This window comes from Cotesia glomerata, linkage group LG5, assembly GCF_020080835.1.
Source record: "Cotesia glomerata isolate CgM1 linkage group LG5, MPM_Cglom_v2.3, whole genome shotgun sequence".
Taxonomy (NCBI): Eukaryota; Metazoa; Arthropoda; class Insecta; order Hymenoptera; family Braconidae; genus Cotesia; species Cotesia glomerata.
Window position 1 is genome coordinate 3565226 of NC_058162.1, and position 19047 is coordinate 3584272.

Genomic DNA, 19047 nt, shown 5'->3' on the forward strand with positions numbered 1-19047 from the left:
TTGTAGTCTGCATATTTAACAAACAAACAAAACTAAAAAGAAAATAAACAGATCCATCTGGCCGTTAGGACGAGCACAATGTACAGTAGCATTGAAGTAAATAAACTGCAGGTGAGCTAGTTAAACAAGCAAGTAGAACTCAAAAGAGGAAAGCTCTCGGTTCCTCTTTTGATAACATAATGTAAAAAAAAACGAGAGCTAAATAAATAGCAAGTCAAAAAATAAAAGTAAAGCTGTGCGACGAACAAGATTAATCTTCAAGTCTAGTCGTCTGGAATTGGTGCCTTCAAGGAGTGAGTCCCAGTCAAGAAAATAAGGACCAGAGACGCTGCGAATCAATTCATAATCCTTTGTTTCCAGGTCCTGTCTTCCAGGTCCAGTTTCCTGAGTATCCTGCAGATATTCAACTCCGCTCTTTCTCTTATTCTCTTTCTCAATATTTGTTCCTATTACCGCTGGCTGTCCTCTTATTATTATTATTGTTATTATTATTATTAAGACTAAATATTATTATTATTATTATTATTATTATTATTATTAAACTTACATTAATTTTTTAGATAAATTTATAGCCTCAAGATTATTGTTCCATTTAGCTCCACAGTTAGTTCCAAGTTTCCTTAAATATTTTCCGCGATTAATTTTTATTTGCAGATTTTCCTATCCTAGGTGATTCCCGTCCAGAGGCTTCTAATGCTTACAGTTTTTTCTTTAGCAGTATAATTTTTTTAAATTAATTATTTTACGCTTCTATGTGTACGCCATGTTTAGTTATTGCTTTTTTACACGAAAAATAGGCCTAATTTTTATTTTACAGTATCGATTTTTTTTTTATTAAATTACATAATGCAATAAGTCATGATAATTATTAACTGCTTTGAAAAGATTTTTATAAGTTCAAATTTTTTTATTTAAATAATATTAATATAGGTGATACCAAAAAAATTTTCGGAAAAAAGTAAACTGTAATAAATAATAGTCGATTTATAATAAGTAATGATCAACTGGAAAAAATTACCAGTTCAAACAGTAAACTCGTGATTTTAACAATCATTTTATAATATTTATCATTTAAACGCTATAATTTATTATTTACATGGAAGAGAATACTATTTCAAACAGTAATACTCGCTATGTGAAAGTCGAAAATGTTTAAGTATAATTAAGAATTTTGACTTTGATATTTATCATTTCGTACCTAAAAAATGATCTTATGATATGTAAAAAGTATAAAATAAAGTTAGTAAATTTCTAATACAAGCAACGTTAATATTTACAAAGTAAAATGGTAAATTTTAAACGCAACGCTAAAAATCAAACTATAATTATTGATTTGCTTGGACTAGTAAAATATATATTTTAAAAGTAGAATTTTTACTGTTTCAAATGGTAAATTCTCCGAGTGTGAGACCTTCCCCTTCTCATAGTATAGACTATATATTGAGACGGCAATTTTTACTGTTTGAAACTGTAATTTTTTAAGATGAGAGAGTCGTTATTTATTATAGTGACACACGGAAAAAATTAAACTATAATAAATAATAGTCGATTTATAATAAGTAATGATCAACTGGAAAAAATTACCAGTTCAAACAATAAACTCGTGATTTTAACAATCATTTTATAATATTTATCATTTAAATGCTATAATTTATTATTTACATGGAAGAAAATACTATTTCAAACAGTAATACTCGCTATGTGAAAGTCGAAAATGTTTAAGTATAATTAAGAATTTTGACTTTGATATTTATCATTTCGTACCTAAAAAATGATCTTATGATATGTAAAAAGTATAAAATAAAGTTAGTAAATTTCTAATACAAGCAACGTTAATATTTACAAAGTAAAATGGTAAATTTTAAACGCAACGCTAAAAATCAAACTATAATTATTGATTTGCTTGGACTGGTAAAATATATATTTTAAAACTAGAATTTTTACTGTTTCAAATGTTAAATTCTCCGAGTGTGAGACCTTCCCCTTCTCACAGTATAGACTATATATTGAGACGGCAATTTTTACTGTTTGAAACTGTAATTTTTTAAGATGAGAGAGTCGTTATTTACTATAGTGACAGCTACTAATCGCATTTTCAATATTAAATTATAAATTGTGGCTTTTACACTTTCTACATTAAGTTTTGTTATATTTACATTCGTGCCACTCCGATGTCCGCTGTACTGTTTGAAACTATAAAAATTAACCAGAATCCAATTGAATTTTACAGTTTACGTTTTTCCATGCACTGATAGAAGGATTTATTTGTGTCAAAAAATATTTGTTAATAGTTACCAAATCATTTATTAGAGACCATTTTTTAGTATTAAATAAATATTTCTTAGTATTTAAAATAATTTATTTGTATTTAATAAATCTGATATTCGTTCATTAAACATTAATAAATCTTTTTAAATACTAAGAAATATCTGTTAAGGACTAAAAAGTGGTCTCTAATAAATGATTTGTTAAATATTAACAAATATTTTTAACTATAAATCAATCCTATCAGTGTGTAACAATTTTTTTTTTTTCTTAAATAAGAATTTCTTCAGTTCTTATATTTCTAATATATATTTTTCCATTATAGCTACGCATATTGTATTGACTTTAAATAATTTTATTTTTAAAAATATCAACAATTATTTATACTAAAATTTAATAAAATTAATCAATTAAATTAAAAAAATATTCTTAAAAAAAAAATTGATTTGCCTCCTTGAAAAAATAGATAAATTTAGTAAAAAAAAAATTGTCCGTGAATTTTACCGAAAGCGTATTATTATTAATTTGCTATTACTCTGCATAAATTTCCATGAAAAAAGTTAACACAATAAAAAAAAAAAGCGTAGTCTATAAAAATTTATATATTTTCACTCAACAAAGCAGTTTCTTTTTCTAATGAAACTTATTGACTTGCAAATTTTTTACTCTCGCGATTCAAAGGCTTAAAAAAAGATCAAAGATTAAATTCATGAGTTGTTTAAAACAAATTCGTATATAAATCACGTTCATAAATTTAAAGTTGAATTAAAAAACAAAAAATTCACCGTTTAATTTTTTATTTAAAATTATCGATTTCAATTTAAATTAATTTTGCTAATTTTAAATGAAAAAATCAGATCAATCAATAAACTGCACTCACGGCATGCTTGCACTCTGTTTTTGAATAGTTAATTTAATATTATATAAAATAATTAAATTGTATCAAATATTGAATCAATCTAATTGAAGCACTGAAAACTGAAACTAAGAGTGCTCATGCGTTAATTATTTCGCTATCGAGTTTCACGAGGATCCTTCTGTATTTTTGTCATCAAACCTCATATGTCATGAGCCATGTATTGAATTATTTGTAAAAAAAAAAAAAAGTTTATCAATTGCATCCTCGCTCAACTCGTCGCAATCAATCGGCGAGGCATTTTCTCTACTCTTTTACTTTTTACTTTAAACTCCATCGCGCATCAAGAGGCCTCTAATTACTACGACAATTTGGTGTCTCGTTGCGCTCTGGATTATTCACACTTTGTTGTCTCGACAACCTCCTTTACCATTTCGGAAAATTCAATTACAATCAATAAAAAAAAAAAATTCATTGAAACATCAACAGTCGAGACTTCAAATGCATGCACTATTTTTTTAGCAATACTTCTGATTAATTACTTCTGAAAAGTTTTAGTAATTATATTATTCAATTTTATTGTCTGATTGGTATAAAATAATCAATAACTTTTATTAAAATCCTTTTTAAAATTTACGCGCAAAAATTATTAAGAAATTACCTTTTATCTTGTGAAATATTGAATTTTTTGAAGCTCATTCTGATATTACACTCATCGAGACCTTTCATTTGAGTACCCACATCAATTTTTCATATATTTATATATATTATATATATAAATATATGAAAAATATATCAAAAATGCATGTGGGTACTCAAATGAAAGGTCTCGATGAGTGTATCATCGGGATGAACTTATATCTTTAAAAATGTCAATATTTAAAAAAGTACAGTGCAATTTAACATAATTAAGAAACTGCCTTGTATCTTGTAAACTATTGACTTTTTTGAAGATATAAGATCATCCTGATGTTACACTCATCGAGACCTGTCATTTGAGTACCCACATCAATTGTTCATATATTTATATATATTATATATATGAATATATGAAAAATATATCAAAATGGATGTGGGTACTCAAATGAAATCTCTTGATGAGTTTAACATCGGGATGAGCTTATATCTTCAAAAATGTCAAAATTTAAGAAATTATAGTGCAATTTAACGTAATTAAGGAACCGCCTTGTATCTTGTGAACTATTGACATTTTTAAAGATCTAAGCTCATTCCGATGATACACTCATCAAGAGCTTTCATTTGAGTACCCACATGTATTTTGATATATATATATATATATATATATCAAAATATATCAAAATACATGTGGGTACTCAAATGAAAGCTCTTGATGAGTGTATCATCAGAATGAGCTTATATCTTCAAAAACGTCAATATTTAAGAAAGTACAGTGTAATTTAACAAAAATAATTATTTAAAAAAGCAAAATTTTAAATTTTTTCTAATTCACAAGTCACGGCAGTCACATAGTGACTGCAAGGTTGCTAATATTAATTCACAAGCATCTTTAGATGAAAATGTCTGTGAAGGTTGAACAAAAAATTATTTTAACTATTTAATAATGCGCATACATTTTTTTTAAGAAACGATAAAAATAAAAAAATCAAAAATAGTACTTTCAATATTAAATTGAACAAAAGAATAAAAAATTGTAAATTTTTCTTAGTGTTACACAAAATGGCGCCCGTAACATCATTTAAAATAAACCATTGGCGCCTTCTAACGTCTTAAAAATTGAACTTTCGCATGAAGATACAGTAAAAGCTCTTAAAAGTTATCCAGGTTGTCTTTCTTGCTCTTATTAGTGTTTTATGAGAAATTGAGACAGAACTACGGTAACTTTTAACAGCTTTCACTATTTTTTTTTATCAATTACAATCAAAATTTTTGAATGAAAATACCAAAAAGAATGATTAGAATTGAAAGAAGTAATTAAAAAAACGAGTATTGCTAAAAAAGTATTCACCAAAAACTTTTATAATTTAAAGCATAATTCTAGTGAAAATAATTATTTTGATCTAATAAACTACTATAATTATTTATAATATAATAAACTATAAACTGATATAAACGTAGATAATTATATAAATATAAAATATAATAAGAATAATGAATAATGAAATAAATAAATCCCACCCTGACCTCTTATATACATTTGTGTCTTTTCCCCAGTGTCGAACTGCAGAAAGCTAACCTAGAGGCCCAAAATACCCAAAACCCTGGCAGCGGTACCACTCCCGGGGCTAGCGGGTCCAGTGCTTCCCCTTCTAATACTACTACCACTGCCTCTCCTTTGGCCAGCGCAATCCCCTTGGCTCAGCTGCTAAGCAAGCCAGGAGCCCTCAACGCCCTCTCTAGCCTGACAGCCCTCGGCGGGCTCACGGAGCTGCTAGGTGGCGCTGCTGGCGCGGCGACCGCTACCTTACCAGTCCAGACCACTGGGGTCCACCGTTCCCACAAGACTTTCACTCCACGGCTCCGCAGTCCAGGTGCTCCTGGACCCACTGACTCCGGCAAATTTAAATCTGAAAGGACCAAGTACAATCCTTACTGAATTATCTCCGTATAATTACATACTTTTCATTATTATTATTATTATTACTTTCTTTTTTGATAATTTTTCACCAAGTCGAGTCCTACACAGGAAGAACAAGATGATACTGGATATCATCTCAGATTATACTTAGTGAAAAAAAATTTCAGATAGTAGCTAATATAATCCAGATTATAATGAGTATAATCCAGATATCACCCAGTATAATCTAGATGTTTTTAGCTACTATCTAAAATTTTTTGTCACCTCAGATATCACTCTGTATAATCTGGATTTTTTTAGCTATCTGAAATTTTTTTTCATCACAGATATCACTGAGTATAATCTGGAATGATACTCAGTGAAAAAACATTTCAGATAGTAGCTAGTATAATCTAGATAACAATGAGTATAATCTAGATTGTAATGAGTATAATCCAGATTTCACCCAGTATAATCTGGATTTTTTTAGCTACTATCTAAAATTTTTTGTCACCACAGATATCACTGAGTATAATCTAGAATAATACTCAGTGAAAAAACATTTCGGATAGTAGCTAGTATAATCTAGATTATACTGAGTGATATCTGGATTATACTAGCTACTATTTGAAATTTTTTTTCACTACAGATATCACTGAGTATAATCTGGGATGATATCCAGTGTCATCTTGTTCTTTTCGTTTAGCCTCAATATTTTTCTTATCATTTTCTTTGTAACTATTGATTAATTCAATATAATAATAATAATTAGTAGTAATGACGGTAACACGCTTAGATTTAATAAAAATTATGTTTAAAAAAAGAAAATCAAGCTCGTGTGCCAATTGTTGGGAAATATAAGTAATTTAGAAAAATTTTGACTGTAAAAAACGCGAGAAGTTTTATCATTTTGTTTTGAATTTATTTTTTAGATTTTTGTGAAGAAATTACAAATGAGTTTTGATATTTATTTTATAAGTACCTTTGTAATTTTTTTTTTCTGTTAAACTAATTACTGTAAGAAAAAAAAGTAAGGTTATAAATTTTGAGAAAAATTGACAATTGATTTTTGTACAAAAAAAAATTGTTTACTGTATGATATAGTGTTTTGGTAAAAGTTTTGGGTAAACAATTTTGTTTGGTCAAGTACATTGAATTACTTGTTATAACTATTAATCATGAAAAAAATGTATTTTTTATCGCGTAGATTTAGTGAGGATATAAATTTTCTTAATTAAATTGTGTGTATTTGAAGTCATGTAATTAATTAATAAAATTTAATATTGATAATTGACTAAGGTTATTAATTAATATTAATATTGATTATTGGACCGCTTTAGACGACAAAATAGCGGATTGTTTTATGTGTTAACCCAAAGTCCTTGTACAACGTCAGTGTTTATCATTTTTTTTTTAAATATAGTATCTAATTATTGTTTTAAATTCTCCCGAAAGATGCCAATGATTTTTAATTTATAGACTCGCTAAATGGCGTTAGTGTATGATTCTGCTCATGAGAATAATATAATTAATACATTATTGATTTTAATGTATTCATTATATTAAATGAAGTTCATAATTCTTAATTGTATGAAAAATGATGTATGTCTAATTAAGGAGATCCAAGCACCCTTCCAGTGTAAAAAATGTCTAAAAAAATAATACGTAGAAATACTTACTTGCAAAAATTACAATTTTCAAACCTAATTATTTCATTAAATATCTCGGAAACCTGTTATTTAATTTTTTTATTAATTATTAGGCTACATAGATTGAATTTACAAATTTTCAGGAAGTTTTAAAAATTTGACCTCGCGTGGATCTCCTTAAAAGATTCTTCAACTTTTTCAACTTCAAAACAGTTGAAAATTATTATAAAAAAAAAAATTTTTCATTTTTAAAGACCTTACTAAAATTGCAGTGGCGAAGAGTTAAAGTCGCATTGTAATAAACACGTGAGAACCGGGTTCGAGTCTCTGACATCCAAATCAATTTTTTTTTACATTCGAAAAAAATTTTCTGTTGATAAATTTTATTTTACAAAACAAAACTTCTTTTAAAAAATATAAAATAATAACAAAAAATTTCTTTTACTTCTAAATTATAACTAGGAAAAATTTTTATAATTATCTTCTAATCCTCGCAGCGTCACTTAAGTATTTACACTTACTTAATAATTAGTAATTATTATTATTACTGTCCTTTAATGGCTCTTATTAAAAAATTTTCTAGATAAAATTTACAAATTTTCCTTAATTTGTAAGGTATTTTTAAAATCTAAATTATAAAATATAAGCGCTGACGTTAAAAAAAAATTCTAATCATGTCTGCTCATAAAACAAGTAATTAAATAATTTATTTTAAACAATTCATTTTAAAATAAATTGGCGAGCTTATTATTATAATTAATGAATATTAAACCATTAATAAGAAAGACAAGTGCGACTCCAGTGAGTTCTATAATTAATTAATCATTAAGTTGGTATAAAACTTATGTATAGTAATGATTAATGATTAATAATTAACGATACTATTAAAGTAGTTTAAGCACATTTTTTAATAATTTTTTTCATAATTATTGCAATGGGAGTCATTCGACAATTTACAAGTTTAAAATTATCCGATGACTCATTGTTTTAACGTTAAACTTTGGCACGTAATATCAACACAACTCTTCACAACTTTACATGTAGATCTTTCTAAAATTATTAAAAATCGATAGATTGTTTATAATTACAATTGATCAAATTTAACTGTCGGGTGTCAAGTCATTGCATCAAGTCAAAGTAATAATTATAAAAAATAAAATAAAAATATAAATTGCGTGCTCAATCTTACAATTAGTAGCGTTCTGAATGGTTTAACCAACCGGGACCGTGAAGAAATCTTTTATAGGATTTTTTATTTGATAGTCTGGTTTTATTGCAGTACGAGTGTTATGAAATGTGAAATTAGAATAATAATAATTATAAAAAAAATAATTATAATATTTTAATGTAAATCAGTATAGTGTAAGTTAATCAAGACATTGGTTTTTTTTTCTTATTTTAAGACTATATTAATAATAATAATAAAAAAAATGTTATTATTATTAATATAATTGTAATGTATGGTTAACAAGTACATTAGGTGAAAGATGGTATCTTAATGTGCTTAGCAAGCACTTGGCTAAATTGTATCACTTTGTTGAAGCTAGGCGTGTTTAATACAAAATAAAATTATTTAAAAACGTATTATTAAGATTTTATTTACCTTTTTTATTGAAGATATCGCTTCTTTGTTTGTTGATTAATTAAATAAAAAAAAAAATTTGCGTCTACGTGGTAGCACTCGAAATTTACATTAGCGTCGAGAAAAAAACGTTTTAAACGCTTACAAAAGAACAGGGTTCGAATCCTGAAAGAGTTTTTTTTTTATTTTTTTTTTTTTTAATTGATTAACAACAAGCAAGTGATACTTCATTTAAATATAAGACTGCGCTGCGTAAAATAATTTTTTTTCAGATAATTGTCAATTTTTATGAAAAAAAATCGTTCATTTTTTATATTATCATTTTTTTGTATTTATAGTAAGTACTACGCCTAAGAGTGCTAAGCTAATAATTGTGCTAAAGGAATGTTATTATTCGGAAGAATATAAAGTGAGCGAGCGAGAGATCAGTGTAAAAAGAAAAAAATAATTAATGTAAAGAGAGAAAGAGAGGATGTGTCAATTGAATTCAATACACTCAATTCAATTTCAACCAACTATGACCCAGGCTCCTGCCCATCTTCGGTAAGCACCATCCACTCCTCTGTAGTCCTGTTAATCTACTTGTCCTTTTAACCGTTTTTTGCAATCTTTACCTTCTCTACATTAATTTGTATTTAAACAGTTAAAAGTTGTAAACAAATAAATAAATAGTTATCGACTCTGAGCTCCTTTAGAACTTTCCTATTGACCTCTAAATGTTCACACAAGTTTAAACTTTGAACCAGAGTCGATATTCATTACGTTTCATTCTATATTTTTTTTTTTTTTTTTTTTTTTACACGGAAAGGACAAGATGACACTGAATATCATCCCAGATTATACTGAGTGATATCTGGATTATACTCATTGTAATCTGGATTATACTAGCTACTATCTGAAATTTTTTTTCACTGAGTATCATCCCAGATTATACTCAGTGATATCTGTAGTGAACAGAAATTTCAGCTAGTAGCTAAAAAGAATCCAGATTATACTGGGTGATATCTGGATTATATTCATTGTAATCTGGATTATACTAGCCACGATCTGAAATTTTTTTTTCACTCTGTATATTCTGGGATGATATCCAGTGTTATCTTATTCTTTCCGTATAATTTCTATTTTTTTTTTTTTTTTTTTTTTTCTCAAATTCTATAACTTTAAAATTTTTTTTTTTTTTTATTTAAATTACTCTCAAAAAAAAAGTTACAGAATTTTATTAAAAAAAAAAGCCTCGTGACTTGTAGATATTTTTTAAATTTCTTTTTGTGATAACTTTTTTTAATATCATTAAAAAAATAATAATAAAAAATATTTGTTACAGGATATCGATGGAGACCGCAGGAATGGCGATTCCCGCTTACCATTACATCGCACCGAATCACATTGTCAAGTCACCAATTCACTAAATTAATTAATTAATTAATTAATTAATTAACGTGTGATTAATTAATTGATAAAATTCAATTGTTAAGAAGAAATAACGCGTGAAGAAATAAAAGTTAACGCTTAACATATTAAAAGAAGAAAATGAAAAATAAGGAAAAAAGAACAAAAGCCGAAAAAATTGTACAGGAAGATTACCTAAAATAATGGTTAATACAAACGAGGTTAAAAACTAATATAAAAGATAATTAAATAAAAAAAAAAAAAAATAAATTAATAATATGGACATCGCAGTTAAAAACTGCCGATTGGTAAAGGGAACAAGCCAAAGATACGTTAGTTTTCATTTTTATATTTAACAAAAATAATTAACGGGGAGACAAAAAAAAAAATATATTAATTAATTAATAAAATGAGGTTAAAAAAAATATTAAAAATAAAAATACCGGGAGTCAGTATTTTCTACTTGTCTGCGACTCCGGCGACTGGATAGGAGACGAGTGAACGTTAATGGTGATTAATCATCTATTATTGAGATTAATCATTGATTAATGAATGGTTTATTTGAGGATAGATATTTTACACGTGTTATTAAATAAAAAATGAGAATTAAAAAAATAATTCGGACAGACAGGGTTAACCGATAACATTGTAATTATAATTATTATTACATATTATTAATTAATGATAATATCAATAATAATATATATATATTTATTATAATTATTAATGAATATTTAAGGTGAAATGTATCGGTGAATTGACGCTTTTAAATAACACAACTTTATCCTCGTTATTTAATAAATTTACGTTTTAATTAGCACCGTTCACACGTCTCGATAATTTATGTAAAAAATAATAAAAAAAAAAAAGGAAATTATATATTAAAGAATATTAAATATTAATAATAATAATTACTGAAGAAAGAAATATTTATTAACTGATAGTTGGTAATTATTTAACTAAAAATTAATAATTCGACAAATTAAATTAATTGTATGCTTAAAAGTAATTAATACAGTTAATTACGGAGATTATTAATTCGGAATTAATGTAGATGCGTAGCTTTTGCATGCAAAAAATTTAATTCGAAATTTAATTATTTAACCGATGGAGGGGTGGATATTTATTAATTATTAATTAACTAATGATAGAAAAAGGATTAGAAATTTATTATAAAGTAATAATTAATCCGGTTAATAACGAGCTTCATTAATTGTAATGTTTATTGAACTCGTAAAATTCGAACCGGAGATTTTTGAAGAAGAAATTTTAGTTTTTATTAATTTTTTGTGGGAAAAAAAGAAAAAAATGTGTGGTTAATAAAGTTGTCACAAAATGGCGGCCTGGAACCGTGCGCGCGCATGCGCAGAATTAATGACTGAGCTGGCGCCATCTAGGGATTTTTTAGGCAGTTATTGTGGAATTTAAATTTAAAAAATATGAACAAATATAAAAATATCATATAAATATATATATATTATATATACATAAAAATATATAAATATATTTATTATACAATAAATGAATTAGTGAAGAAATAGCGCTATACGAGGATAAGAGTTCAAAGTGCGTTTTCTCATTAGGAGACATTGAAAATTAATAATGGAAAGAAGAAAAAGGAAAATCCCCCCTCCGTTTTTGATCATTCTCCTTATCTATCATAAATTATTTATTATTATTATTATTATTACATATTTAAATACGACTGATATTCTTGATAAGCAATTAAGTCTTTTTTTATATATTATATTTACTAATATAAATTATAATTACAATTGCTGATCCATATCCGAGTAGCTTCGAAGCAGACATAGAAGTACATATCTTAACCTGACAATTAAATAAAAAAATTTTGTTCTAATTGTGCCAATTTGAGCTTCCTTGTCGCCTCAGTTTCTAAAAATTAAATTCTGTGATTTAACGAGGCTTTAGTAAATGTGTTAATTATTTAATTGTAAATAAATTTATTTGTTAAATTTTTTGTTCGACTGATTTTACGATTACTGTTTTAATTAATTTAATATATTAAAATTGTTAATTAAAATTATGTGTTATTGTTTTTATAATTAATTATTTTTGACTGAAGCTGAGGCGAAATTTCTTCCCAAAAAATCTTCCGTTTTTAAAAATATAAATGTTTTATAATTATTGATTAATAATTATTTGCAATAGAATAATTAAATTAATGCAGTCTCTACCAATTATTTTATTGTACGAATAGAGGTTATGTCTTTGTAAACATTTCATTGGTTAACAATATGGCGGCGTACTTAATGAATGTATATTGTATAACCTCTAAAAAATTATCAAGTTGTTATGCCTACAATTATTGTTTTGTTTTATTATTTTAAGTTTAATTATTATAATTAATTATATCAAAATTAAGAGAATTAATTGTTACAAGTTTTTTTTATAATTATTGTGTTCAAAGAAGAATATATGTTGTTGAAAAAAAAAAAGAAAAAGTAACATTTAAGTATTGTTTGAGGGAAATTATTTGAAAATTAATTCATTGTTATTTAATTGTTAATTATTAAACGAATTATTGTATTAATATTATTTAATTATTGTAGGCAGCGTAACAGTGATACAAAAATTAACAAAAAAAAAAAATAATATTCCCGCCAAATTTTAAAAAATTACGCCCCTAGAAAATCGGACTAATTTGAAACTGAATCCAAAAAATAAAAAAATTAATTATTTTAAGGAGAATGAATCTAGTGAGATGATTGTGTATCAACAATAAATATTGCTGTGATTAGAATCGGTATCGGTTTATTAGTAAGTAGTTAAGGGCAATTTAAAAGAATTAATTAAAATATCTAAAATTATAACGAATGAAAGATACACATCAGTACAGGGCTTTTTAATAATTAATATTAAGGTAGAGTGCATACGCGATTCATCCGCGGCTTATCATTATTTAAAATATTTATTGATTCCGATTAGATTACTAAATCACCGATTTTTTATTAATTAATTAATTAAAACAAATTCATTTAAGGACGACCGTTACCGAATTTATAATTGGCATTTGGTATAAATAATTAACCGGGAAATAATTCACCGATATCATTAATAGAGCCAATTTTAAATAATTAACGACATATCTACACACATATTGTAATGTATAAATAATTTAATTACACCTACAATTAACAAAAGGAATAGCAAAGGGAATAGAAAAGACAAAATAATAACGAGAGATTTAAAACAAACACGCGTCGTCTTTTTAATTATCCAGGCTGATTGTAAGCCGCCGTATGTTATTATTAATCATAAATATCAATTATCATAAGTAACAAGCTAATAAGTAACTTAACAAATAATAATATTAATAATAATTACTGTATTTAAAAAAAAAATAAAAATAATAAGAATTTAATTAATGTATAAACATTGTAATTGTACGCTTCGTGTGTGCCACGATTTAAATTAGTCGCGATCGCAATGTGCCGGAAAAAAAAAAACAAATATTGATTTCTAAAATACCTAAACGTGGCACTAATTTTTATTATTTTATCATTTTTATATTTTTAAGTGTGGTATAATTTTTTTATTTATTAAATATATAGTACAATACAAAAATTAATAATTTTTTTTACTTTATGACATTGAAATTAGACAATTGATTTTTTAATAATAAACTTGGTCTAGAAAATTATTTATAAAAAATTACACATCATTTTTTAGAGCCTCTAAAGATGCAATTTTTAAATAAATTTTTCTGACCATAATTTATTAGTTAAAAAATTTCTAAAACTAATCTTTTGAAGCCTCTGAAAATGCAATTTTTCTGACCATGGTTTTTATTTATTAAAAATTGCACTTATAATTTTTTAGAGCTTCTAAAAATGTAATTTTTAAAATAAATTTTTCTGATTATGATTTTTATTTATAAAAAATTGCACTTAAAATTTTTTAGAGCCTCTAAAAATGCAATTTTTTAAATAAATTTTTCTGACAATAATTTATTAATTAAAAATAATTTTTTAGAGCCTCTAAAAATGTAATTTATAAAATAAATTTTTCTGATCATGATTTTTATTTATAAAAAATTGCACTTATAATTTTTTAAAGCCTCTAAAAATGGAATTTTTTAAAAAAATTTTCTGACCATAATTTATGAGTTAAAAAATTTCTAAAAATAACCTTGTAGAGCCTCTAAAAATGTAATTTTTAAAATAAAATTTTCTAACTATGATTTTTATTTATAAAAAATTGCAAATAATTTTTTAGAGCCTCTAAAGATGAAATTTTTAAAATAAATTTTTCTGACCATAATTTATTATTTAAAAAATTTTTTTAACTTTTTAATTTCAGTGTCATATAATTTTAACATTATAATATTTTCTAAGAATGATAAATTATTAAAAATGGATCGTGGCGTAGAGTAATCTATTAGTGCAGGGGCCTTATCCTTACTGCGTGCGATTCTGACAAGGTCTTAACATTTAAATAAATTATTTAAATTTTTTAAATTTTGTAAAACCATAAAATTACAAATTAAAACCTTGAATTTTATATTTCTTCATTATAAATTATTGAAAAAAAATTTTTTAACGACCTTGTCAGCTTCACAACTTATTTTGTAATGCAAGGCAATCAGCTAAAAGATAACTTAGTTTTTATAGACATTGGGTAGCGTCGCGCGACCAATTTATTTTAAATACTCGATGATGATAATAATTATAATTTAAAATATTAAATAAATCATATAATAGTTATTGGCGCTACTAATTATTATTATTATTATTTGATATTATAGATAGCGTATAATACTTATAATGAAAATGTGGATTTAGTGCCAAAAGTTGAATAGCGAAATCTCATAGGGAGGAAGTAGGAAAAAAATTTAGCTCAATAGAGTGCCAAGCGTATATAGGTGTGCCAAAATATTTCAATTAATTTTTCAAAAAAGTATTTTTTAATCTGACCTAATTTTTGCCTCTTATCTTAAAAAAAAGGGGTTTTACTATTATCATTAATATTATTATTATTTTACTGTCGAGGAATGGATTTTTAATTACAAGAGGCCACTTGAGTCTGGCAATAATAGCTGTTAGGCAAAGATAACATTATTTTATATTTAAAAGTGGATTGAACTGAGCCAACTTAACAAAAGTTGTCACGGTAACCTACTGCGAGCTTGCGATAAACCACCTGGACTTCCAAAGACCTTAAGCCGATTATAACGGATTAATCTTCAACTATAGGTTTGAAACAATTGAAATTTATTGTATTATTTGGCTTTATTAAATACGACTTTCTTTAAATAAATTTCTTCCTTATTGCACGCCTCATAAGAGAAGCGTTGAGATAGTGCTCTACTCTCGACATTTCAAAAAAAGCAGTTTTCTCAAAACTGAAATTGATTTTTTGTTATTTATATCGCACTTACAGATTAATGTGGCAGGGAAATTGCTCGAAAAAATGATTTTTTTTTTATTATCTAAAGTAACACACTTAGTTAGGACTTTCTCAATTAATATGAGCGTTCAATTCACTGTCGTTAAATTATTATTTATAAAAAACTAATTTACAATTATATTGTACTTTCTTAACAATTGACGTTTTTTAAAGATATAAGCTCATTTCGATGTTACACTCATCAAGAGCTTTCATTTGAGTACCCACATGCATTTTGATATATTTTTCATATATACATATATATAATATATATATATAAATATATGAAAAATTGATGTGGGTACTCAAATGAAAGGTCTCGATGAGTGTAACATCGGGATGAGCTTATATCTTTAAAAATATCGATAGTTAAGAAAGTACAGTGCAATTTAACATAATTAAGAAACGACCTTGTAAGTTGAGAACTATTGATATTTTTAAAGATATAAGCTCATCCCGATGTTACACTCATCAAGAGCTTTCATTTGAGTACCCACATGCATTTTGATATATTTTTCGTATATACATATATATAGTACATATAAATATATGAAAAATTGATGTGGGTACTCAAATGAAAGGTCTCGATGAGTGTAACATTGGGATGAGCTTATATCTTTAAAAATATCAATAGTTCTCAACTTACAAGGTCGTTTCTTAATTATGTTAAATTGCACTGTACTTTCTTAACTATTGATATTTTTAAAGATATAAGCTCATCCCGATGTTACACTCATCAAGAGCTTTCATTTGAGTACCCACATGCATTTTGATATATTTTTCGTATATACATATATATAATATATATAAATATATGAAAAATTGATGTGGGTACTCAAATGAAAGGTCTCGATGAATGTAACATTGGGATGAGCTTATATCTTTAAAAATATCAATAGTTCACAAAGTACAAGGTAATTTCTTAATTATGGTCATTAATATATGTGTATTTTTTTTGTACATATATCTATACATTTTATTATAGTACTTTTTTCCTTACCTTAAAATTATTGAGCCACTAAACCATAGCATAGTTTTCTATTTTTTATTATTTTATTTTAATCAATTTTATTGTGAAAAATGAGATTATGAGGCGTGCACTTTTGGATTCTCCAAACTTTCTAAATATTGTCCTTAAAATCTCAACTTTGGAATTTATAATAACAATTTTGCTCATTAAAATTAATAAATTGTATTTTATCTGCTTTAGAAGAGTAAATTACACAAACCTGTAGAAAATTAGCATAAACATACAGTTAATTTATTTTTAATTAACGTTTTTGCGTTAAAACCGGCAGAAAACAGCTGTTGCTAAGCGGCCATTTTTTTACCAAGCGGCGCGTTGACAAATTTGAATACTTTAAAATTTTTAGCGGGTTTTTTTGAATGCCTTTTCGAAATACAGGGTGTAAAATCAGTATTAAAAAAAATCCTCCTATGAGAAATTCGATACGAATTTATAAAAATTCATAAAATATTACATCGAGTGTCACGCGACGCATTAACTCAAATAAAATTGTCGCAGTTATAATAAAATAAATAATAAAGTACATTATTCCAGGGTAAAAGATTTTTTGTAAAATTATCTTGTAAACGCAATATTTATGTAAAAAAAAACAAATAATTAATTATTAATTAATTAAAAAAATATTAACAATTATGGGAGAATGATTATGAGTAAAGCTAGCAATGTATTAAAGCGTTAACTAATAAAAAACCATTTAAGACGTATGAGTGACTAACTAAATAATTATACATCGTTAATAAATAGAAGCGTAAAGTGAGATTTCATTTTCAATTGTATCGTAAACCGGAAATAATAATTAAATAAAAATAATTGAAGAAAAAATATTTAAAACGTATAACTTTTAAAGTATAATGCAACTTTGACAGTAAATAAATTCATAATATTTATTATTGTATTAATTAATAAAAAAAAAAATAAATAAATAAATAAATAAATAAGAAAACAGCTTTATTAAATAAAAGTAACTACTGTTAACTAGTAAGGAAAAATCTAATGAAGTAATGAGGCTTGCAATTGTAAACTTGATTATTCGGCTGAACGAGTGCTTTATCTCATATTCAATAAATAAATAAAATTGTATTCAAATTTATTGTAATCTACACATCACACACAACACACATATTTCTAATTAATTTTTTTTTTAAATTTATTTTTGTCAATTTTATATACATATCGACTATACTTTTGAGGTTTTTAATCTTTAATATACATTTGGAAATTAAAAATTGGTGAGACAATATTTAAAAATTATTCTAGACTGAGAAAAAAATTATTTTGAAGAAAAATAATCAATTTTCTTGTAAGATTAAATTAATTTGTTGAAAATTTTTAACAATTTTTTTTTTAGCTGAAGAAATCAAATTTTTTGTTGAAAAAAATAATTTTAATAAAAATTTTCAAGTTGTCTATTAAAAATTATTTTTTTCCAAACTCTTTTTTAACAAGAAAATTACTGTGAGAAAAGTTTTTATTTTTTTTAGCTAAAAAATAAAATTTAAAAAAATTTTCAACAAATTAAATTCTTATAAAAATGCCCATATTTTGAAAAATAAATTTTTTCTGGTTAGCGCAGCGAGAAAATATTTAAAAATTATTCTAGGCTGAGAAAAAATTTGTTTTGAAAAAAAAAATAAATATTTTTTGTGAGATTAAATTAATTTGTTGGAAAATTAAAACAATTTTATTTTTTAGCTAAATTTTTTGTTGAATAAAATTTAGAAAAAAATAATTTTAATAAAAATTTTTAAGTTTTCTATTAAAAATTATTTTTTTCTAACTAGAAAATTACTGTGAGAAAAAATTTTATTTCTGTAGTTAAAAAATAAAATTTTTAACGAATTAAATTCTTATAAAAATGCCCATAATTTTAAAAAATAATTTTTTTTGGTTAGCGCAGCGAGAAAATATTTAAAAATTATTCTAGACTGAGAAAAAATTTATTTTGAAGAGAAAAAATGAATATTTCTATAAGATTAAATTAATTTATTGGAAATTTTAAACAATTTTATTTTTTTAAATAAAGAAACCAAATTTTTTATTGAAAGAAATTTGGAAAAAAATAATTTTAATAAAAATTTTCAAGTTGTCTATTAAAAATTTATTTAAAAAAAAAAAAATTAAATATTTTTGTGAAATTAAATTAATTTTTTGGAAATTTTAGACAATTTTATTTCTTAGCTAAAGAAATCAAATTTTTTGTTGGAAAAAATAATTTTAATAAAAATTTTCAAGTTTTTTTTAATAATTTTTTTTTTCCAACAAAAAAATTATTGCAAGAAAAATTTTTACTTCACCAATTAAAAAATAAAATTTATGAAAACTTTCAACAAATCA

The 19047-nt window shown here is 24.9% G+C and overlaps 1 protein-coding gene across 7 annotated transcripts in view; it reads left to right on the plus strand.

Annotated features, from left to right (window-relative positions):
- LOC123265909 (poly(rC)-binding protein 3) overlaps nucleotides 1-10631 on the plus strand; it is a 50838-nt gene extending 40207 nt beyond the window's left edge. For 5 of the 7 annotated variants that reach the window (XM_044729879.1, XM_044729882.1, XM_044729883.1 and 2 more), the window contains one exon: nucleotides 5315-5878. In XM_044729879.1, the coding sequence (XP_044585814.1) occupies nucleotides 5315-5696 (382 nt within the window). In that variant the 3' untranslated portion in view covers nucleotides 5697-5878. Of the gene's footprint in view, nucleotides 1-5314; nucleotides 5879-10212 lie in introns of those variants that run through there. The other 2 variants (XM_044729884.1, XM_044729885.1) reach the window with 1 other exon arrangement.
- Nucleotides 10632-19047: the final 8416 nt, after the last annotated feature.